Source organism: Cetorhinus maximus, chromosome 18 (assembly GCF_964194155.1).
Source record: "Cetorhinus maximus chromosome 18, sCetMax3.hap1.1, whole genome shotgun sequence".
Taxonomy (NCBI): domain Eukaryota; kingdom Metazoa; phylum Chordata; class Chondrichthyes; order Lamniformes; family Cetorhinidae; genus Cetorhinus; species Cetorhinus maximus.
The window spans coordinates 94208084-94229635 of NC_135896.1; the positions used below are offsets into that span (position 1 = coordinate 94208084).

Here is a 21552-nt window from a genome sequence, read left to right on the forward strand (position 1 = left end):
CTCGATCGCAACACCAGATTACAAAGCAATTCAATGGCATTCATTTTTCATTCAATGTCAGCATTCTTTTTCTATTCTTTATTCTTGTTTTCATGTAAGTGAAAGAATCTTCCATAGTATGATTTTAGCCTTTCAAAAATGTATAGTTCTGGCAACTCGGTCAATCCCAACCACGCTCTCCTAAAGGCTTCTTATTGTTATTTTTTGAAGGAGACTTCAGCTTTGATTCATTCCAACCTGCGCAGAAATTACTGTGCGGATCTGTCAATTACTTTACACTGAGGGGTCAGAAGTTAGGGGCTGTGTAAAAAGTAAAATGCCGCCCATCTAAAGAAAGTGAGAGGGATGCTGGTCTGTGGGACTAGGCATGTTCATGTTTATTTAATTAAAAAGAAATTATCATTGTGCAAAAACATAACAATGTAGGATTATAGCAGGGAACGTAGCATGCAGCAAAACTGATACTTGTTTTACGTTCTTTTAATTTCCTTTCTGTGCTTTATGGCCCTTTGTTGCTGGAATCAGCAAGCGCTTCCTGCCTGTTTTCCCAGTCTTGTGTGTGGGTTAATGCTGGTGGTTCCACAATTTGCATGTTTTCTCGTGTGTCAGTAGCAAGTGTGTTTGAAAACTGTAAAAGGCCAAACCTATAATAAACCTCTCATTAGTTCTTTTGTTTACGTATTTCATTTCTTAAAGAAATTTATTAGATTTCTGAGCTTCTCTGTTCATTATAAATCTTTTGTTTTTGTTTACGCATTAGCTCCACCATAGGTTGGAAGGGCTTAAAGATGAACTCAGAAGGCATAGAGGATACAACTCGCGAGTAACTATTACTGATCAAAGGAACTTCTACCATTCGCAAACTTTGCTTTGCGCTATGAGTTCGAGCTCCTTGCTATTCTATCTATGTGAAGATTCTTGACTGTCTGTTCCTCCCACCTTAACACTGTCCACTAGTCTACGCCTTTAACATTTGTCTTAGAATCTTTCAATTATCATTTTCACATTTAGAGCCTCCTAATTCATATATGGTGTAATCCTTGTTGTTTTGTGTCTGTGTGTGTGTGTGTGTGTGTGTGTGTGTGTGCGTGTGTACACGTATGTGTTTATTTCTAAAGAGTTTTGCTAGCTCCAGCACACACAAGCCCTTCTACATGGATTAGTTTTATTGCAACATGCCACGTTCATTTCTGACAAACCTTTCTTCCTCCATGCAGTTTTCATGGCTATTTATGCTTAGCGGATCTGATGCAACTTTTCTTTGAGCTATGATGTTCTGTCTAATAACTTTTGCCTCCATTTTGATGGGTTTTCCAGATTTCACGCATTTGCATTTTAATATTCTAGGACGAGGAATCATAAGCTTCCCCATTGTAGCATCCTCGCACAAACGCCATTTCATCGTGGTGATCCAGCTTTGTTCATCATGATTATTCTGTACAACTCACTGCATGTCTGTACGTTTGCACCTACCTGTACACAATATCGACCTTAAAAATAATGTCCGTTCTCTTTGCAGGTCCAGTCACGATGCAGCAGCAAGGAAAATATCCTGAGAGCCAGTAAGTACTTACCTAATTTTTGATCACCACACAATATTTAATAAGAGCATTAAAAACATTCAGCCATAAGGCAGCATTTCCTTGACATTAGGTATCTGTCTAAATAGAAGTATTTTGATTTTTGAGTATTGCTAAAAAAAAGACATGCTGTTGAAGCTTTTCATCTTGCACTCATCAGGACAGACACAAGAATGCCAAATTTCAAAGGGAGCAACAATCTATACTGCATGATAAAAGGGTGCTGATTGGTTGACAAGTTGACTCTGATTGGTTGAAGCATTGCCATGGAGAACGTCCTTGCTTTATTCGTATAGAAGAGTGATCCTAACAGTAATCATGAACAATCACACAACATGGCTGCATCAGCACAAATAAGGCACAATGCATAGAAATGCGAACTGCCTTCATCTGCATGGCACCAGCAGAGCTACCTTTGTTTTTTTTCCTCCTCTAATTGTTCTACTTTCTAAAATCACAAGGGAATCTGAACAAAGTAAACATAGGGAGAAACTATTCCCACTGGTGGGAGGATCAAGAACCAATTTAAGGTGATTTGCAAGAGAAGCAACATCAACATGAGGAAATCCTTTTTTCACGCAGCGAGTGGTTAGGATCCGGAATTCGCTGCCTGAGAGTGTGCTGGAGGCAGATTCAACCATGGCTTTCAAACAGAGAATTGGATCATTATCTGAAGAGGAAATTTTGCAGGGCTTCAGGAAAAAGATTGGGGAAGTGGGACTAGGTGAGTTGCTCTTACAGAGAGCCAGCAAGGACACAGTAGGCTGAATGGCCTCCTTCTGTGCTGTAACCATTCAATGATTCCATACCTCCCTTGATCTTTTTCTTTTTCTCACTCTCCCTGTCCTTTTGCTCTCTTTTCTGTTCTCTCAGGCATCCCTGCACTTCTGCCTCCCCCCTCTCTCTCTCTGCTCCCCTCTCTCTGGCTGGTCCCTCTCACTCTGCCTGTCGCCTCTCTCTCTCTCTGCCTCCTCCTCTCTTTCTGCCAACCCCTCTCTCTCTGCCTCCCCGTCCCCCTCTGCCCCCAATCTCTCTGCCAACCCCCTCTCCCTACCTCCCCGTCTCTCTTTGCCCCCACTTTCTCTGCCCCTCCCTGTCTCTCTGCCTCCCCGTCTCTCTCTGCCCCTCCCACTCTCTCTGCCCCTCCCTCTCTCTCTGCCTCCCCCTCTCTGCCTCCCCCTCTCTCTCTGCCTCCCCCTCTCTCTCTGCCTCCCCCTTTCTCTCCCTATCTCTCCCCTCTCCCTGTCTCCCCCTCTCTCCCCGTGCCTCCCCCCTCTCCCTGCCTCCCCCTCTCTCTCTCTCTGCCTCCCCCCATCTCTCTCTCTCTCTCTGCCTCCCCCCCTCTCTCCCTCTTTCTGCCTCCCCTTCTCTCTCTGCCTCCCCCTCTCTCTGTGCCTCCCTCTTTTCTACTTCTCTGCCACCTTCCCCCCTCTCTGCCACTCTGGCCTCCTCCATCTCTCCTCTGGCTCTCTCTCTCTCTCCCTCTGCCTCTCTCCCCCTCTGCCCCTCCTCTCTCTCTCTCTCTCTCTCTGCCACCTTCCTCCCTCTCTCTGCCTCCTTCCCTCTCTCTCATTTTTCACTTTCTTTTGTCTTCTTCTCTCTGTTTTCCCTTCAACTTCTATCTCTTCCCATACCACACTTCCTACTTTCCCCTTCCCCACTCTTTTCCTCCCTCTTGCTCTGCCTTTCCTCTCCTTTCACTCCTCTGTCCTTCTCCTGTATCACTTTCTTCAACCTTTCTTCCCCTTTCTCGCTCTTTCCCATCTCTTGATCTTCCAATATGACATTCAGCCAACAGCCTGAACAAAAACTGAAGGATCAGTTAGCTTGTTGGGAATCCAGAAAGGATAGCTTGCCAGTATGGATTTTCAGTTATTGGTGCTCCAAAACCTTCATTCAGATTTTTATTAATATTTAAAAAGGTGGTAGATGAACATTATATGATATAATGAAAAACATTTCAAATACCTGAAAACCTATGTCTCCCCTCTCAAGTATAGGAAACAAGGCCTTGTCCTGATTTTGCTATCCAGTTCATACCTTAGCATGTTTTAAGAAGAAAAGGGTAAGCCAAGTTCAGTTTGGTGACTCTTATCCACTGAGAGGCTCAAACAATTTGCTGATTCCCAGCTTCTAGTTCAGGGGGATCCAAAAGGAGTTCAGGTAGCCACAAGTGGAAAGGAACCAATAAGTAGCCATGGGAGAGCACCTAGAGAGGAGCAATCACGATGGTCCATAGTTTGTTTGAGCAGGGCACCTTGTAACGTGCACTGTTAGTTGCATTTGCTTGTGCGCATTCAGGTTAAAAATAAATTTATTAAAAATAACAAAGATGCTGGAAGTACGCACTGGAAATGGGGAGAGGGCATCTGGGACCATTGTGAACAAACAGTATACCGTAGATGTCAGCGTAAGTGTTGACCTTGCAAGCCTTAAAAAATCCCTCCAAAAAACAGAGATCAACTTGTACACCGAGTATAAAAGTGAACCATGCACTTGTGGGCAGAAAACTTGAGGCTGACTACGAATGCAAACATAGCATGTCATGGTTGAAAAGCAGGGGTCAACTTATATGCCTCGTATATATGCAAAAATGTGACTCTTGGGGCTGGAAAAATTGGGTCATCTTATATGCTGATTCAACTTTCACACTGCGATTTATGGTATCTCATGAACCAATGCAATTGAAGGATTGTGGAAATAAACAGAGGAAGGGTGAGAAGGAGTCAAATAAGGTGCAGAAAAAGAAATAGAGAGGAAAGTAACAATTTGATTAAGAGACAGAAAAGAAAAGCGAAATGAAAATGTATAAGTTTAAAATTTGATATTTTTAAAATTTGTAACACAATTCTCAACCTGAAGGAATAAGATCCCACACATTTAATTGTTCACTTGCTGGGAGAGAAAGGCTGATTGGTCATCAAGAACAATTAATATATTATAAGGGTACTTACACTGTTAATTACTAGACTTAACTTTCATGAGTATAATGGGCGATTAATGTGTAAGATTTTGTTTTATTTCATTCATGGGATGTGTGCCTCGCTGGTAAAGCCAGCATTTATTGCCCATCCCCAGTTGCTCTTGGGAAGGTGGTGCTGACCCACCTACTTGAACGACTGCACTCCATGTGGTCAAGGTACTTCCTTGTGCTGCTAGGGAGGAAGTTCAACAATGAACAGCAACAATGGAGGAATGGCAAAATAGTCCCAAGTGTGTGATATGAAGGGGAACTGTTACCATGCGCCTTCTGCTACTTGTCCTTCTAGGAAGTAGAGGTCACAGGTTTGGAAGGTGATGTTGAAGGAGCCTTGACGAGTTGCTGCAGTGCACCTTGTAAATGGTATACGCTGCAGTCACAGTGCGCCTGTGGTGGAGGACATGAATGTTTAAGGTGGTAGATGGGGTGGCAGTCATGTGGGCTGCCTTGTCCTGGATGGTGTCAAACTTCTTGTGTGTTGTTGGAGCTGCACTCATCCAGGCAATTGGAGAGTGTTCCATCGCACTCGTGACTTGTGCCTTATAGATGGTAGGCAGGCTTTGAGGATTCACTGGGTGAGTCACGTGTCACAGAATACCCAGCCTCTGACCTGCTTTTATAGCCACGGTATTTATGAGACTTGTCTAATAGTTAAGTTTCTGGTCATTGGTAACCTGCAGGATGTGGATGGTAGGGGATTCAGCAATAGTAATACTGCTGAATATCAAGGGGAGGTGGTTAGATTCTCCGTTGTTGGAGATGGTCATTGCCTGGCATTTGTATGGCATGAATGTTACTTACCAATTATCAGTTCAAGCCTGAAAGTTGTCTAGGTCTTGCTGCATGTAGACATGGAATGCTTCATTATCTGAGGAGTTGCAAATGGAACTGAGCACTGTACAATCATCAACAAACATCCACACTTTTGGCCTAATGATGGAGGGAAGGCCTTTGATGAAGCAGCTGAAGATGACATGGCCTAGGACACTACCCTGAGGAACTCCTGCAGTGACATCCTGAGCCTAGAATATTAGCTTCCAAAAACAGCAAGTATCTTCCTTTGTACTCCAGCCATCAGAAGGCCTTCCCACTGATTCCCATAAACTTAAATTTTACTAGAGCTCCTGGAAGGTGCACTCAGCACATGCTGCCTTGATATCAGGGCAAATAGTCTCACTTATCCTCCTGAATTCAGTTCATTTGTCCGTGCTTGGACCAAGGCTGCAATGACGTCTGGAGCTGAATGGTTCTGGCAGAACTGAAACTAAGCATCAGTGAGCAGGTTATTGTTGAGTAAGTGCCCTTGGTAGCACTATTGATGACACCTTTCATCACTTTGCTGATGATGGAGAGTAGGCTGGTGGGGCAATAATTAGCCAGATTGGATTTGTCCTGCTTTTTGTGAGTGATTTTCCACTTTGTCAGCTGGATGCTAGTGTTGTAAGTGCACTGGAACAGTTTGGCTAGAGTCATGGCTTGTTACAGACCTACGTCTTAATTGCTACAGCTGGGAGTTGTAAGAGCTTATAGCCTTTGCTGTATCCAGTGCATTTAGCTGCTTCTTTATATCATATGGAGTGAATGTAATTGGTTGAAGACTAGTTTCTGGAGAACTCAGGAGGAGGCTGAGATGGATCATCCCTCAGCATTTCTGGCTGAAGGTGGTTGCAAATGCTTCAGCCTTGTCTTTTGTACTCACGCGCTGGACTCTGTCATCATTGTTAGTTGTCTAATTGTTCACCAACATTCACAACTGATTGTGGCAAGACTGCAGAAGTTTGATCTGATTTGTTGATTGTGGGATTGCTTAACTGAGTCCGTAGCAAGCTGTCTCCCATGTTGTAGCTTCGTCAGGTTGGCACCTCATTTTTAGGTACACCTGGTGTTGTTCCTCTTCTACATTACTCATTGAACCATGGTTGGGCCTTTGGCTTGATGGTAATGGTAGAGTGATGGACCTGCCAGGTCATGAGTTTACAGTTTGTGAAGGTAAACAGCTGCGCTGCTGCTGATGGCTCAGATCACCACATGATGTCCAGTTCTGAGCTGCTAGATCTGTTCTGAGTTTATCCCATTTAGCACAGCGCTAGTGTCACACAACATGTCCTCAGTGTGAAGACAGTACTTTGTCTCCACAAGAACTGTGCAGTGGTCACTTCTGCCAGTACTGTGATGGACATGGATTTATTGGTGAGGACAAGGTGAAGTGCATTTTTCCCTTATGCTGGTTCTCTCACCGCCTGCTGTGAGCCTAGTCTTGCAGCTGTGGCCTTCAGGACTCAGCTAATGCAGTCAGTGATGGTGCTACCAAAGCACCCTTGGCGATGGACCAACTTCATGAAAACCACAGGGTGATTAAGGACAAGAAGCCCATTTTTGTGAAACTAACAGCCAAGCTGCACAAATCCAACAAATTGTGACAATCCGCAACTCACATGGTAACGCTTCCACACCAGAAGTTCCTGGTTAATTGGTGCAATAATAATGTCATGCATTGTTTAGACACAGTTATGTTTTCAAGAAAACCTGGGCATTTAGAATAAGCTTTAAGATAATGATAGAGAGAGATACCGACAGTACAAACAGCAAGATAATAGACTGGAGGGGAAAAAAATAACTAAGGAAATGAGGACGTTGTTAAAGAAGGTAAACTGGGAAAAAATATTGACAAAGAAATGGTACAGCAGTGGGTGTCGGATGGGGAGAGCGATAGAGTTCAGGAGAAATATATTTCAGTAAGAAATAAGAACAGCTAGCCAAGAATGAGATGCCATAGATAAATAAAAGAGAGATGCAATGAGATTGTGGAACTTGCTACAACATAAAGCAGTTAAGGCAGACAGCACTGATATATTTAAGGGGCGATTTAGTACATACACAAGGGAAAAGAGATCAGAGAGATATAGAGTCAGGGTGGAAGGAAGTAATTAAGAGTGGGAGGAGGCTCGGCACGGGCTTGTTGGTCTGAATGCCCTATTTCTGTGCTGTAGCTCATATCAAATTCTGTCTAAGGAGTAAGTATATCTTGACAAACATGCTTTTCCAGCATCCGCAGTAGTTTTTTGTTTTTATGCTTGCTGGCATGGTGGTCTACGGGCTTCAGTGGCAGTGAGAGTAACTGGTCTATAATCAATGGAAAAGTGTATTATATTTTGAATATTCACTCTGGCTATGCTCAGGCTATGCACTATAGCGTGGTGAGAGGAACGGGCTGTTGAAATTTAAATTGGACAACTAAAAGACTTTAAATCAATACTACATTGCGAAGACAAAGGGACATTTTACTGTGTTTCTCTGCATTCCTTTTGTGGGAAGTTTATTCTAACAGCATTATTATTTCTGATGGTACATCTTTTAACTTGATTTTTGTCAAAGACTATTTTTGTTTTGCTTGATCAGCTTCTTACCAAAATTGATTCGGAAGTAATAGCTGCACAAAAAAAAAAATAGAATCATGCTAAATTGTTACATTTCGACAATTCTGGGCTTTCTTTTTGTTCAAAATTCTGTTAGATCATTTTATAGTTTGCGGATCTGGTGGTTGAAGGAATGGAAAAGCCACATGTATTTACTGGCACTCCAGATTTAGACTACAAATTTCAACTATTCCAAAACATAATAAAAAAAAACAAACCCCTGTGAAAAGCATTGTGAGTGTCTGTACTTTTGCCCATAAATACTGAATTAATCATTTGGAAAAATCATTAACTGTGATTTTGCCAAGCCTGATTAAGTGACTTCCTATCATGAAACTCTGTTACCTTACTAATGTCAGTCTGTTGGAAACTGTGCAGGCATTTGTTAATGCGGTGAAAATCACTAAATTGTATCTAAATAACATTGAGTTTTTCACCTCATTTACTGATTTTGGTCATCAGCTTCCCAGTGCTCTTTTAAAAATAAAATAAACGTGCCAAGAATTTGTCTGTACGTCCATGAATTAAATCCTAATGACTGTGTAGAAGTACTCTTTTAGAAGTGCACTGTAATAATTACAAAATCTATATAAACTGGGCCAAAGCGAGATGAGTTGATGAAGGGCCTTACATTTAAAGAAAGGACCAAATGTTAATTAAGTGAAAACAGAAAATGCTGGAAATGCTTGGCAGGTCAGCCAGCGTCTGCGGAGAGGTGCTGCCACAGATGCTGCCTGGCCTGCTGAGTATTTCCAGCATTTTCAGATTTTATTTCACATTCCCAGCACCTGCAGTCTTGCTTTTACGAGTTACTTGATGGCTGTTGAAATTTGCGAAACTGTCTCGGTATGCTATACTGTTGCTTGTGGGCTGTAATCAGATCATTTAACTACTAAAGACTCGAGTCAAATCTAATTAAAAACAGTTTAGTCATTTTACTTCAGATTTGTAAAACACACTTACCCATTTTTCCAAGATACATATATTTTTAGAATCAATCAGCTTGGCTTATTTTTAGGTCTTGTATTTTCCTGTTGAAACAAAATTGTAAGTCCCTTCCAGCTTGCAATGGCTTGTGCTGGAGATACCCAGAAGTTCACTGTGTCAAGTATATGATGTTGCCTTGTTAACATTCATTTCAGCATCAGCCTCACGCTCACCAGTGAGCTGCCTCCCCTTCACCTCAGCAGAGCTGCTCCTGCTCCTAGTGTTTGTGAACCTGAAGACAGACACTGTCAGCTTTGTTCCAGATAAAAAGAGATTTTTTTTTTAAAAAGCAGGTCAAATAAATGTAATTGATTTGCAGTAGGTCTGAGAGCAGAGCAATTGGGCAAGTCCATGATGAGGATTGTGGTTCCTAACAGAAAGTTAGTGGTGTCACAATTCTTAGTTTTAAAGGCAAACGCTTTTCTGATTGTCAAAATATTATCTAAATCTGAGGAGAACTCCCTTTATTGCTTTTTGTTTTGTTTTGATATCTTCTCGTCCCACCTGACATCAGGCAGAACTTTAACACCAAAAGAATAATTAGATAAGCGAAATAAGTTAGATAGGCAGGGCATTGCAACAGACAATAGGTGTTTAAGGGGCAATTAGATCCACTCGTGGGGAGAGAGAGATTTGATGGAGATGATGTGGAGGAAGACCAGTGAGGGTTGATGAATTTCTGGGGGATGTTTCCTGAGCCCTTCCCAGATTCCTAGTTCAGGGGCATTTGCATAACATTAAGACCATAAGACATAGGAGCAGAAGTAGGTCATTCGTCCCATCGAGTCTGGTCTGCCATTCAATAAGATCATGGCTGATCTGATAACCCTCAACTCCACTTTCCTGCCTTTTTCCCATAACCCTTGATTCCCTTACTGATTAAGAATCTGTCTATATCGGCCTTGAATATACTTAACGACCCAGCCTTTACAGCCTTCTGCAGTAAAGATTCCCTACCCTCTGAGAGAAGAAATTCCTCCTCATCTCTGTCTTAAATGGGTGACCCCTTACTCTGAGATTATGCCCTCTGGTCCTAGACTCTCCCACAAGGGGAAACAACCTCTCAGCATCTACCCTGTCAAGCCCCCTAAGTATCTTATATGTTTCAATAAGGTCGCCTCTCGTTCTTCTAAACTCCAGTGAATACAGGCCCAACCTACTCAACCTCTCCTCACAAGAAAATCCCTCCATACCCGGAATCAGCCTAGTGAACCTTCTCTGGACTGCCTCCAATGCCAGTATATCTCCCCTTAGACAAGGGGACCAAAACTGTTCACAGTATCCTAGGTGTGGCCTAACTAGTGCCTTGTATAGTTTTAGCAAGACTTCCCTATTTTTATACTTCATTCCCTTTGAAACGAAGGCCATTCCATTTGCCTTCCCTATTGCATGCTGAACTTGTATGTTATCTTTTTGGGATTCATGCATGAGGACTCCCAAATCCCTCTATGCTATAGCTTTCTGCAGTCTTTCTCCAGTTATATAATGTTCAGCTCCTCTATTCTTCCTGCCAAAATGCATAACCTCACATGTTCCTACATTATATTCCACCTGCCAAGTTTTTGCCCACTCACTTAGCCTGTCTATATCCCCCTGTAGACTCTTTGCATTGGCAGGCACCTGTGCCATTTAGACTGGGATACTGGCCTCAGGGAACTGACAGCAGGGTCTCCGGCCTGGTCAGACCAGAAGTGGACCAAATGTGCACCTAAAGATTGCAACAAAAAAAAGAAGAAACTTGTCTAATTCTTTTAAAAGTGCAGGTTCCCTACTTGATTTTATAACATTTAAATATGCCTGAACAACACTGGCTATTAGAGGTGCACCAACTCAGTGTTGCAAAGGGTGGAAATGGGGTTAAATGTCCTATGACATTATCACTGAACGTTCGGGCAATGCCCCAGAAAGGCCAGATATTTTGACAGGGAGGGAGCCGTCACGTTTTTCCCCATCTCACCCAGAATTCGGTGTTTTGACACCGAAATGTTCAAGGAAATTTAGGACCACTATATCAATGAGAGAGAGGTTTTAAATATTTGACATCTTAGGCATCTTTTTGTCTTATCGGAAACCGAATTATTTTACTTTTAAATATTACACTGTATGAAGTTAATTTGGATAGCTTTCGATTATTGCATTCTTTGCTGGAATATTCGTGTTACAGAATGATGGTATTTCAATGGAAGTTTGACAAGCAGGTACCTAGTGGGGTGACTGATTTTAATACTATAAACAAAAATAAAGCAGTTTCCCGCATTAGTAACCTGACCCGGAGCGAAGTATATCAGATTTCAAATGAGTTAATGCTCTAGTGAGTCAAGTGAATAAAATGTGACAGTAAGAAGCTGAGGTCTGGTCACCTTACACCTCCTTTTATCATTCACTCATCTTTGGTCTCAATTTCATTGTGCAACTGACATAAATACTGTGGCGACAAGAGCAGGTCAGAGGCTGGGAATCCTGAGGAGTGTAACTCACCTCCTGACTCCCCAAAGCCCCTCCACCATCTACAAGGCACAAGTCAGGAGTGTGAAGGAATACTCCCCACTCGCCTGGGTGAGTGCGACTCCAACAACACTCGAAGCTCCACACCGTCCAGGACAAAGCAGTCCACTTGATCGGCTCCCCCTCCACCAACTGAAACATTCACTCCCTCCACCGCCGCCGCACGGTGGCAGCAGTGTGTGCTATATGCAAGATGCACAGCAGCAACCATTCAAGCCTCCTTTAACAGCACCTTCCAAACTCGCAACCTCGACCACCTAGTAGGACAAGGGCAGCAGATGCATGGGAACACCGCCACCTGCAGGTTCCCCTCCAAACCACTCACCATCCTGACCGTTTCTTCACTGTCGGGATCAAAGTCCGGGAATTCCCTTCCTAACAGCACTCTGGGTATACCTACAGCAGATGGACTATAGCAGTTCAAGAAGGCAGCTCACCACCACCTTCTCAAGGTCAATTAGGGATGAACAATAAATGCTGGCCTAGGCAGTGACACCCGCATCCATGAAAGAGTAAAAAAAAAATCCTTTCTTTGCCCTCCAACATTCCATATGCATGAGAGGGGCATTCTTGATGCGCATGAATTCTGACCATGTTGATATAAAAACTCCTCACACCCCATTCTGCCAGAACTTTGACTTTTCTTAGGCTCCCCGTTAGAAAAGAAAGTGTAATGATTGCGCCACATCTGAGTGCTTTATAAATGAGAGCAGGGTGCAACAATTAAGAATGCTATGAATGAATTGTGCTGGTCATCTTAGCATTGATTAATGGTAAATGGCCGAGAAAATTAAGGGAGCCTTTTTCAGCTGGGTTTTGATTTTCCTTGTTAATGCTGCCCCCTAATGCCATAAGTCAGTAATGCTGTCGCTAACCACAAAAAGGTCAAGCTTCTTTGCTGTACCTTTTTCTTTCTGTCGGCTGTATTCCGTTTATTAATGTAAGTGTGAGTAATTTGTTTTGATACAAAGCGAGCAAACAGTGACAAAAAGGCAGCAGTGCCAGTGTTGACAAATTTCGTATTGAATATGTATAAAGGGTTAGACTGGGTAATGAATATGTATGAAGCGTTTTTTTCATTAATAATTGGCTCTGCATTGTTATTATTGCTTGCTACTGAATTCTGACTGGTACCGTAGTTAAGATGTTAGGAAAGTAAGTGTTGCTCTGCTGTGTACAGATCCACTAAAAAACGATTAGACAAAAGTGGGATGTCAACGTGAAATGCAGTTTCCTCTTTAGTACCGAAGTCGAAGAAGAATAAAAAGCATTCTGAGACCATTGTTAAGTACGCATCCCACTGCATTCAAATGTAAAATGTGCCACTTGGTAAAGCATTTTCAGGGAAGGATTGTAGGCTTTTTAACCACTGCTGCGTTGTCAGTCTGAAGCAAACACTGGGTTTCTGGCATAGTTTTGAATTTAGTTCGAGTTTAGTTTAGAATTGGCAGACAGGAAGAGGTATTAATGCGTTGTATGGGTGTTAATCTCTTAACCCTTGGAGTGCCGCCAACAAGATAACTGGCTCCAGCAAGTCTGCTTACTCATAGGTGAGTGATCTTGTTCGACACTCTGCATTTGTACTTCCAGGGTCATACCGAGAAATGGGTGAAAAATTTGCCCTGTCACCATAAACATGCAGTCAGGTTAAAACTTCAATCATCCATCTCCTAATTGGCTGCAAAACACAACAGATTTTGGAGCTGTTTCTCAGCCAATCAGAGAAACATTTTATTGTATTTGGTCCTAGTTCAAAAAATTGGCAGAGGATGAGAAGGCACAGAAAATCCGGTAAGTTTTCTGAATTAAAGCAACAAATTAAATATACATCAATAATAATTGATGTTTAAGAGAAAAATACGCAAGCTTAAGAGAACGGCAGAGAAGTAAAGGATTTTCCAACTTTTTAACATTTTTTGTGATATTAATAGTAATAGAATAACTTCTCGTTGGTGTTGTTTCTGTAACAGCAGAGTAATTATTCAGTTACATAAAAATGCACTGGCTGTCCTGGAGATGCTGAGCTTGTAATGGTTAGTTCCATTCTTAAGTGTCTCTTATAATGCAATTTAAAATTATTGAAGCCCACATGTGAAATTGTACCACTCTTATCAAGATTAGCGTTTGTGTGCTCCCCTAGTTTTAGCTATTTGAATGTTTGGTGTTGTGTCTGTTTGTGTCATCTTTGCTGAATTGGATTTAAAACTCTGCAGCATTAAGCTTTTTGTTATAGTCATTATGTAGGGACTTCTCATTGGTAGCAGTGTTATCACTGATGTCCATGTTCTAGTTACACAAGAGAGCAACTAAGAAAAAGATTGTTGCAATGGTATGTAACCCTATCCTACCCAGGCTTTTAAGCCATAAAAATATGCACAAAGGTGTGAACTCAGTATTGAATTGGCCAGTACATAGAAAAGGAGCAGGCAATCTCGGGCAAACTAACGCAATTTAAAATCTTCAGGTTTTTCTTGCAATACGTAAGCTAGGGGAGATTTAGCTGCAGTACTTTAGAGCTGCACCATTAGTTGATGGTGAACTGATTTGGGGGACTGGACTGCATTCATCTCATGCTTCTTGAAGTTTAAGCAGTGGGATGGAAACAGTACTCATTTAACACGGGTGCATTTGTATGATTAATTCCCATCATCGCAGATGTCAGTCTTCAGCCAATTCGATTCACTCTATGTGATAGGCTGAGTGCACTGGATACGGCAAAGGTTATGGGCCCCAACAACATGCCCGCTGTCGTGCCAAGAACTTGTACTCCAGGACAAGCCAAGTATCTCCAATCAGCGGCAAGACTAGCACCTACCCGACATTTTGAAAAATTGCCTAAGTACGTCCTGTCACACAGGAAAGCAGGAAAATCTGATCCAGCCAATTATCGCTCCATCAGCCTACTTCAATTATCAGCAAAGTGATGGAAGGTGTCGTCGACAGTGCTCTCAATTGGCACTTACTCAGCAATAGCCTGCTCACCGCTGCTCAGATTGGGCTCTGCCGGGACCACTCAGCTCCGGACCTCACTCCAGCCTTACAAACGTGGACAAAAGAGTTGAACTCAAAACGTGAGGTGAGAGTGACTGCCCTTGACATCAAGGTATTGATTGACCGAGTGTTGCATCAAGGAGTTTGAGGAAAATTGAAGACAATGGAAAATAAATAGTCGTTTGGCAGTACAGAACTTGAGTATTGCTGAAAGAAGAGACATTTTTTTGTCAAAGCTTTTCGTCTTGCACTCATCATGACAATTTGCAAGAAAGTACCAATGTCAGGGGAAACAACATATTTAAACTGTATGAAAAGAGAGGTCATTGATGCAGGAGGACCTCAGGCAAGTGTCCTAGGGTCAGCCACCTTCAGCTGCTTCATAAATGACCTTCCCTCCAACATAAGGTCGGAGGTAGGGATGTTTTCTAAAGATGGCACAGTGTTCAGTTCCATTCGCAACTCCTTATATAATGAAGTAGTAAGTGCCTACATGCAGCAAGACATGGACAATCCACTGGCTTGGGCTGATAAGCGGTAAGTAACATTCATGGCGCACAAGTGCCAGGCAATGACAATCTCAACTAGAGAGAAAATGTAACCATCTCCCTTGACATTCACTGGCATTACCATTGCTGAGAACCCCCCACCATCAATATCCTGGGGATCCCATTGAGCAGAAACTTAACTGGACCAGCCATGTAAGTACAGTGACTACAAGAGCAGGTCAGAAGTTGGGAATTCAGGAGTGTGACTGAATGCTCTCTACTTAACTGGATGAGTACAGCTTCAACAACATTCAAGAAGCTTAACACCATCCAGGACAAAACAGCCCACTGGACTGGCCCCTCATCCACCGCCTTAAATATTCACTTCCTTCACCACCCCTGTGTACCTTGCCTGCAGTGTGTTCCAGTTACAAAATGCACCTCAGTATCTCACCGACCCTCATCGACAGCACCTTCTAACACACGACTTCTACCACCTAGAAGAACAAGGACAGCAGCTGCATGGAAACACCACCATCTGCAAGTTCCCCTCCAAGTTACACACCATCCTGTCTTGGAACTATATCACCATTACTTCGCTGTCACTGGGTCAAAAGGCTGGAATTTCCTTCCTAACAGCACTGTGCGTGTACCTACACCACATGGACTGAATCAGTTCAAGAAGGCAGCTCACCACCACCTTCTCAAGGGCAATTAGGGAGGGACACATCGCACGAATGAATTTCAGAGATCTTGTTGCTGATTAAAATCAGCAGTATTTAGTGTTACTTAATGAGGAGCTGGTGGAATCTGGAATTATTGCCACTTAATCTTAAGAGATGTTTCCATCACAACCACAACAATTTGTTTCTCACAGTAAAGTGGTTTACCAGACAAAAAGTTTCCTGCTAGTTAGGTGAACTGAAATCTGCATCACTTCTGCATCACTTTTTCCTGGGAACGTTGATGCTCACACCACAAGAAAATTACTTCCTCCCATGGGCATGTTTCAAAGAAAAAGCTGCATCGTATTGGTATCCTCACGATATTGACACGCAGATGTTCAGAAAATAAGATGTGGGCCTGGAAGACCATGCAGTTTGATAGCCTTCCTGTCCTCAAAATAGTAATTACCTTCCCCAGAGAACCACCACTTTAGGGGCGTATTAAGTTGAAGATATGGAGTAGATTTTCTTCTCTCCTTCAGATAGTGCAGTTCCATACTTCACATGTAACAATCCTGTTCAAAAAAAGAATTACCTGGAAAAACTCAGCAGATCTGGCAGCATTGGTGGAGAAGAAAAGAGTCGACGTTTCGAGGCCACATGACCCTTCAACAGAACTGAGTATAGTTAGGAGAGGGGTGAAATATAAGCTGGTTTAAGGTGGGGGGCGGGGGGAGAGAAGTTGAGGGTGGGGTGGTTGTAGGGACAAATAAGCAGTGATAGGAGCAGATAATCAAAAGATGTCACAGACAAAAGGATCAAAGAGGTGTTGAAGGTGGTGATATTATCTAAGAAAAGTGCTAATTAAGAATGGATGGCAGGACACTCAAGGTACAGCTCTAGTGGGGGTGGGGTGGGGTGGAAAGACTGACAAGGTATTAGTTGTAGATTTAAAAATAATGGAAATAGGTGGGAAAAGAAAAATCTATATAAATTATTGGAAAAAACAAAAGGGAGGGGGAAGAAACGGGGTGGGGATGGGGGGAGGGAGTTTAAGATCTAAAGTTGTTGAATTCAATATTCAGCCCAGAAGGCTGTAAAGTGCCTAGTCGGAAGATGAGGTGCTGTTCCTCCAGTTTGCGTTGGGCTTCACTGGAACAATGCAGCAAGGCAAGGACAGACATGTGGGTAAGAGAGCAGGGTGGAGTGTTAAAATAGCAAGCGACAGGGAGGTTTGGGTCTTTCTTGCGGACAGACCGCAGGTGTTCTGCAAAGCGGTCGCCCAGTTTGCGTTTGGTCTCTCCAATGTAGAGGAGACCGCACTGGGAGCAACGAATGCAGTAGACTAAGTTAGAGGAAATGCAAGTGAAGTGGTGCTTCACTTGAAAGGAGTGTTTGGGCCCTTGGACGGTGAGGAGAGAGGAGGTGAAGGGGCAGGTGTTGCATCTTCTGCGTGGGCATGGGGAGGTGCCATAGGTGGGGGTTGAGGAGTAGGGGGTGATGGAGGAGTGGACCAGGGTGTCCCGGAGGGAACGATCCCTACGGAATGCCGCCAGGGCGGGTGAAGGGAAGATATGTTTGGTGGTGGCATCATGCTGGAGTTGGCGGAAATGGCGGAGGATGATCCTTTGAATGCGGAGGCTGGTGGGGTGATAAGTGAGGACAAGGGGGACCCTATCATGTTTCTGGGAGGGAGGAGAAGGCGTGAGGGCGGATGCGCGGGAGATGGGCCGGACACGGTTGAGGGCCCTGTCAACGACCGTGGGTGGAAAACCTCGCCCGACATGCCTGAGCGTGAAATAAAGCGCGTTGACGTTGGCAGAGCGTGCCGACGTCAACGCACACTCTCGCGATAGTTCAGTCGACAGGCACGCGCCAGAGCAGGCTGCGCACCCACTGACAATTAAAAGGCCTATTAAGGCCATTCAGTTAACAATTGAGCTGAATCTTTCACTGCCCGTTCAGCGTAATGTTTGACGGGCAGGCGAAAAGGCCAAGCGGCCTTTGCATTTTTTAGGAAACTTCATCCACAGGCGGGATGAGGTTTCCTAAAGCAAATAAAAATAATATAACATTTTTACACTTGCATTAAAAACATGTCCCTGCTCATGTGACAGAGTCACATGAGGGGACATGTTATATGGCATTTTAATTTTGTCCATTACGTTTTTTAAACAACGCTTCATCTCCCTGAGGCAGCTGTGTGCCTTAGGGAGATTGAAGCGCCCTTTCACGCGCATGCACAAAGTTCGCCCTAGGCCCACTCACCCTCTTCCCCCCCCCACCCCTGCACAGGCAGCGCTGAGCACTGCTGCTCTCGTTCCATGGTAGGCAGGCCTTAATTGGCCCGCCCGCGTAAAATCGCGGTGCGGTGCCGATTGTGGGCGGCGGTCAGTTTCCCGACCAACCTGGCCACCCCCCGCTGAGCACCCCCGCCAAGGGCAAAATTCTGCCCATAGAAACAGGAAAGAGTAGGCATTCAGCCTCTCGAGCCTGTTTCCCCAATCAATTTGATTTTTTTTTTACTCATTCACAGAACATTGATGTCACTTGCAAGGCCAATGTTTATAATCCATCCCTAATTGCCATTAATTGATGTGGGTCTAGAGACACATATAGGCCAGTCTGGCTAAGGAAGGCACATTTTCTTTCCAGAAGAGAAGAAGATAGGTTGCTATAACAATCCAACAGTACAGAAGTTCCATATTTTAGCCTTTTATCCCAGATTTATTTATTGACTGGATTTACATTCCCTACCTACAGTAGTGGAATTTGAACTTACATCTGAGGATTATTAGTCTAGGTTTATGGATTACTAGTCCAGTAACATAACCATGATGCTGCCATTCCTTAATTCAGTTAGATCATGCTGATTTATATCTTAACTCCAGCTATATGCCTTGGTTCTGTAACTTTTAATAGCCTTGCCAAACAGACATCTATCAATCTTAGTCTTAAAGTTTCCAAGTCACCTAGTCTCAACAGCTTTATGGGGAAAACAGATGCAGATTTCCACCACCCTTTGTGTGAAGTAGCGCTTTCTGACATCACCCTGAACAGCCTGGCTCTAATATTAAATAATGTTCTTTAAATCTTAATTAAGTCTTGTTCTGGATCATTTTTTAAAACAGCTTTTTAAAACAATTCTACTTCTTGCTGTTCAAATAGCCATAGCCTTGGCTCTTTAATTAATAACTGGTCGATCTCACAAAAGCTGACATTTAAGGATTGTTTTGAATTCAAGAAAATTATTTCCAGCTGGATAGATGAAAAAAGGTTGAAATTGGGAAACTGTGGACAAGCTCGTGGTTAGGTGATTGGAGAGTGAGTATTTGGTGAGATAATGAGGGTGGAAGGCGCATGGAGTAATTGGCTGTGAGGCGAAGGAAACATTAATAAAGATACTGAAAGCCAGAAGAGTTGTATAGATGAGACTCAGTGTAATAGTCTGGAATTTTTTTTTACTCTATTATGATGTGAGGAACTTTTATTCCAAGTATTACATATTTGAGTGTGTGAGAAAGATGTTATCAATCACATTTTAAAAGTATTACTGAAAAGAGAGACATATTGTCGAAGCATTTTGTCTTGCACTCATCAAGGCAAACACAAGAATGCCAAATTTGAAATGATCGCAACAATTTATACCACAGGAGAAAAGGGTGCTGATTGGTTGGCAAGTTGACTCTGATTGGCTAAGGTGCTGCTATGGAGAAAGCTACTGGGAACTATAGGTTCCCCAAGCTCCCGGGTAATTCAGAAAAAGGTGCAAGGCTTGAACATATTCCTTTTGTTTGTAGAGAACGGATCCCTAAGTATAAATGGATGTCGCTTCTAGCCAGCATAAATGAGCCATGTTACAAGCTCAAATGATTATCTTAAATTGGTGTAGCGATTAGCTATTTTTCAAAATAATAATTCAGCTCGAATTTAGAACTGCAGTCTGAAAGGCAATTAAACTCTAATCCATCTCTCGTATTTATTAAATAGCAATTAGACTTTGTAACCTTGAAGTGACTTAACCCCAATCTAGCAACAGAATAATATATTCTACAACAAAAGGTGCAATACCACTACCCCTATAAACCACTGCCTTACTGTGAACAATACCACAGTGCCAGTTCTGGGGCCTCTTGTTTCTGATCTGCATAAGTGCATAAATCAGAACCTAGATTTAAATTGGGCAAATTGGAAGACAGCACTAAACCAGAGAGCGTTGAGGAGCCAAAGAATTTGAAAAAGGTCAAAGCAATAGCACAGAAATTGCTGGAAAAATAACAGTGAATTAGCAGAACCTGCTATTATTAGTTTGCAAGAAACCCAGCAATTTGTGGCAGAGAGATATGACATGAGTTCTGATTCTGCTGGATAATCTGCGGCACCATGCCATTAACCTCGACAAAACCGAAAAAAATTACAACCTGGTCCTGAGTTGCTCCATTTAAATTGATGACATGTTGCAGAATTGCTGTATTTGTGGCCCTAAATCGATTTAGGGCTGGCAATTCATGTCATAAAGGCTCTGTTAATGACGTAATTTATGGTCCTGACCTGACACTCAACCTTAGAAGCCTAGAAGGGGAACAAACATCGAGCCTTCCTCCCGCAAATTGTAAATTTGTTCTGGGTGTATTTTTTAAAATCCTTTTTGTCTGTCTTGGAAGTATTTTTATGCAAGTCTTTCCATCCGCATTCCTGTTAGTGTCAGAAGTCGATTGTTTTCAGGGTGCAAAGCTGTTTTGACACTCATGACTGCAAATTGGATAGAATTCTTTCAGAAGATAGTTTTGGGATACTGTAAATCAGCAATGATGTTGGTGAATTTCACACTCCTATTTGCTCTTCTGGTCTGTGACCACAAACTAGTGCCGAAAGAGCAAGGCCAGAGGGGCAACCTGATCCCAGTCCTCCCCCCACTGCCACTCAGCCAGGCTGAAGGAAATGCATGAGACAGTCATGAACTCATGGTGAGAGCAATTCAGTCTGTGCCCCAGAACTACTGTGGTGATGTGTATAAGTAAATTAATGCAGTGTGCCATATAATGTGCATTTCAGCAAATTTTAATGTCAACAATTTGCAGCCACGTTTTAATTCAATTTTTCTTAAATCGTTTTGACATTCATAATACGCATATTCTTTCCAGATGACTAGGTACAATCACGTTAGTTGTTATCTACTTGTCAAAGGCCATCTGTCTTCATATGTCATTGTAACCACCAACTTTGGTACAGAATTATGCAGAAACAGTTTATTTCTATGGATTCAAGCACAAAGTAGGAATTACATTTGCCACCTGAGGTTATTTCTGTTGCCGTTCTAATCCGTTTATTGATTTGTGAAAAGTGGTAATCTCAGGTTTACTGCTAGTGCCACATGCTAATGGGTGCACAAACAGAAAGATAGTGCAATGGAGAAGTGGCACAGGAGAGAGGGTTTCAGAGTCCTAAGGCATTGGGACCAATTCTGGGGCAGGAAGGACCTGTGCAAGCTGAGCAAGTTGCTTTTGAGCAGGATGCGACGAATGACCTCTTGGGCAGGTTAACTAGTGCTGTGGGGGAGAGTTTAAACTAATTTGGACTGGAAGATTGTAAAAATTATGCCCCTATGCGTAAAAGGGAGAGGGCTAAACCTGATAATGATAGGCCAAACAGTCTAACATCAGTGAGGAGAAACTCACTAGAGACCAACGTCAAGGACAAAATTAATTCTCACTTGGAGAAGCATGAGTTAATAAGGAACAGCCAGCAAGGATTTGTTAAAGGCAAATTGTGTCTGACTAATCTGATTCAGTTCTTAGATGAAGTAACAGAGACGGCTGCTGAAAGTATTGCATTTGATAAAGTACCAAATAACACACTTATTGAGAAACTAAAAGCACGTGAGATTAAACTGACTGTGGCAGCTTGGGCACATAATTGGTGCAGGGATCAGAGGCAGAT

The 21552-nt window shown here is 42.8% G+C and overlaps 1 protein-coding gene across 10 annotated transcripts in view; it reads left to right on the forward strand.

Annotated features, from left to right (window-relative positions):
- Positions 1-21552, forward strand: part of LOC144693365 (gephyrin) — a 447589-nt gene that overhangs the window by 329744 nt on the left and 96293 nt on the right. For all 10 annotated transcript variants that reach the window (XM_078563214.1, XM_078563208.1, XM_078563215.1 and 7 more), the window contains one exon: positions 1520-1562. In XM_078563214.1, the coding sequence (XP_078419340.1) occupies positions 1520-1562 (43 nt within the window). The remainder of the gene's footprint in view (positions 1-1519; positions 1563-21552) is intronic.